The sequence below is a fragment of the Eurypyga helias genome, unplaced genomic scaffold (assembly GCF_000690775.1).
Source record: "Eurypyga helias isolate BGI_N326 unplaced genomic scaffold, ASM69077v1 scaffold29331, whole genome shotgun sequence".
Classification (NCBI taxonomy): domain Eukaryota; kingdom Metazoa; phylum Chordata; class Aves; order Eurypygiformes; family Eurypygidae; genus Eurypyga; species Eurypyga helias.
This window is the reverse complement of record NW_010230617.1, coordinates 2,283-3,522: the sequence shown is the minus strand read 5'-3', so window position 1 is coordinate 3,522 and position 1,240 is coordinate 2,283. Positions and strand designations below refer to the sequence as shown.

The window sequence follows — 1,240 nt, the reverse complement described above, 5'->3', positions numbered from 1 at the left end:
GTCCCGCCGTGACCTTCCCTCCCACCTCGTGTGCTCTGGTGTCCTGCTGCAGCCTGGGAGCCGTGGGCTTGCTCCTGTTCCCAGTGGGGTCTGACGGTGTGGGTGGTTTTCCCGGGTGGAGTGCCTGGGTGGCGGGTGGGGGCAGCCCCAGTGCAACCTGGGACCACGTTGCTTCGCGTTTCAGGACAGCGGTGAATGCGCAGTCGGGGGTCTGCCCCCCCGCCGGAGGGCTCGTGACAGGTACGTCCCCCAACCCCGCCGTGGGCTGCTCTGCAGGCCCCTGTGCCCTGCGCCCGCTCTCCCTGGGTGCCGGGGGTCCCGTGGGTCAGGTGCTCCCCATCTCCCGCAGGCGCCGTGGTCCTGCTCTCGCTGGCGTACCTCACCTCGCTCTTCTACTACATCCCCAAAGCGGCGCTGGCCGCCGTCATCATCTCGGCTGTGCTCCCCATGTTCGACGCTGGGATCTTCAGGACGCTCTGGAGGGTTAAAAGTGAGGGCACGAGCTGGGGGTGGTCGATCCCCCCGACGCAGTCGTGGAGCAGGGGCTGTCCCCGAGGGCCCTCGGGTACAAGGACAAGGCGCAGCCCAGCCTGGGTCTTCTCTCTTGCAGGGCTGGACCTTGTGCCCCTCTGCGCGACGTTCCTGCTCTGCTTCTGGGAGGTCCAGTACGGCATTGTGGCGGGGGTGCTGGTCTCAGGGATTCTCCTCCTCTACTCCATTGCCAGGCCCCCAGTAAAGGTGGGTGGCGTCAAGGCTGGCTGGACTGGGACAGGGCTCCCGAAGGACAGTGGGACATTGGGGTGCAAGGTGCTTCTGACCTGCTCCCGCCTTGTCCCGTGTCCCCAGCCTGCCATCGGCACAGCACGGGGACCCCTTTCACAAGGAAAGGAGTATCCCAGGAGCTGAGAGCAGATTCCCTGAGGGATGGGGGCTCCTGCATGACCCCACCAGCAGGAAGGACAGGGCTTTGCTTTGTCACACGGGTAGTTGTTCCAGCTCCCCCCGACTGATCCCCCTCCTCCGGCTTCTTGTGCAGGTGTCAGAGGGGGACGTGCTCCTGGTGCAGCCGGGGAGCAGCCTGCACTTCCCAGCCATCGAGGGCCTCCGGGACACCGTGTGCAGTTGTGCCCTGGCAGGTACAGGGCTCTCTGGCCCACTGACGTGTCCTGGGGACCCACCTGGGTCACTGCCGAGGGAGGTGGCCAGTGCATCCCAGACCCGCGGGCTGCGAGTGCAAGCG

At 66.5% G+C, this 1,240-nt stretch overlaps 1 protein-coding gene across 1 annotated transcript in view; it reads left to right on the top strand.

The window, feature by feature from the left end:
* Positions 1-1,240, top strand: part of SLC26A11 (solute carrier family 26 (anion exchanger), member 11) — a gene marked incomplete at both ends in the record, with an annotated part of 4,694 nt that overhangs the window by 2,462 nt on the left and 992 nt on the right. The window contains 4 exons of the mRNA XM_010160817.1: positions 185-240; positions 350-490; positions 611-738; positions 1,037-1,136. Coding sequence (XP_010159119.1) covers positions 185-240; positions 350-490; positions 611-738; positions 1,037-1,136 — 425 coding nt within the window. The remainder of the gene's footprint in view (positions 1-184; positions 241-349; positions 491-610; positions 739-1,036; positions 1,137-1,240) is intronic.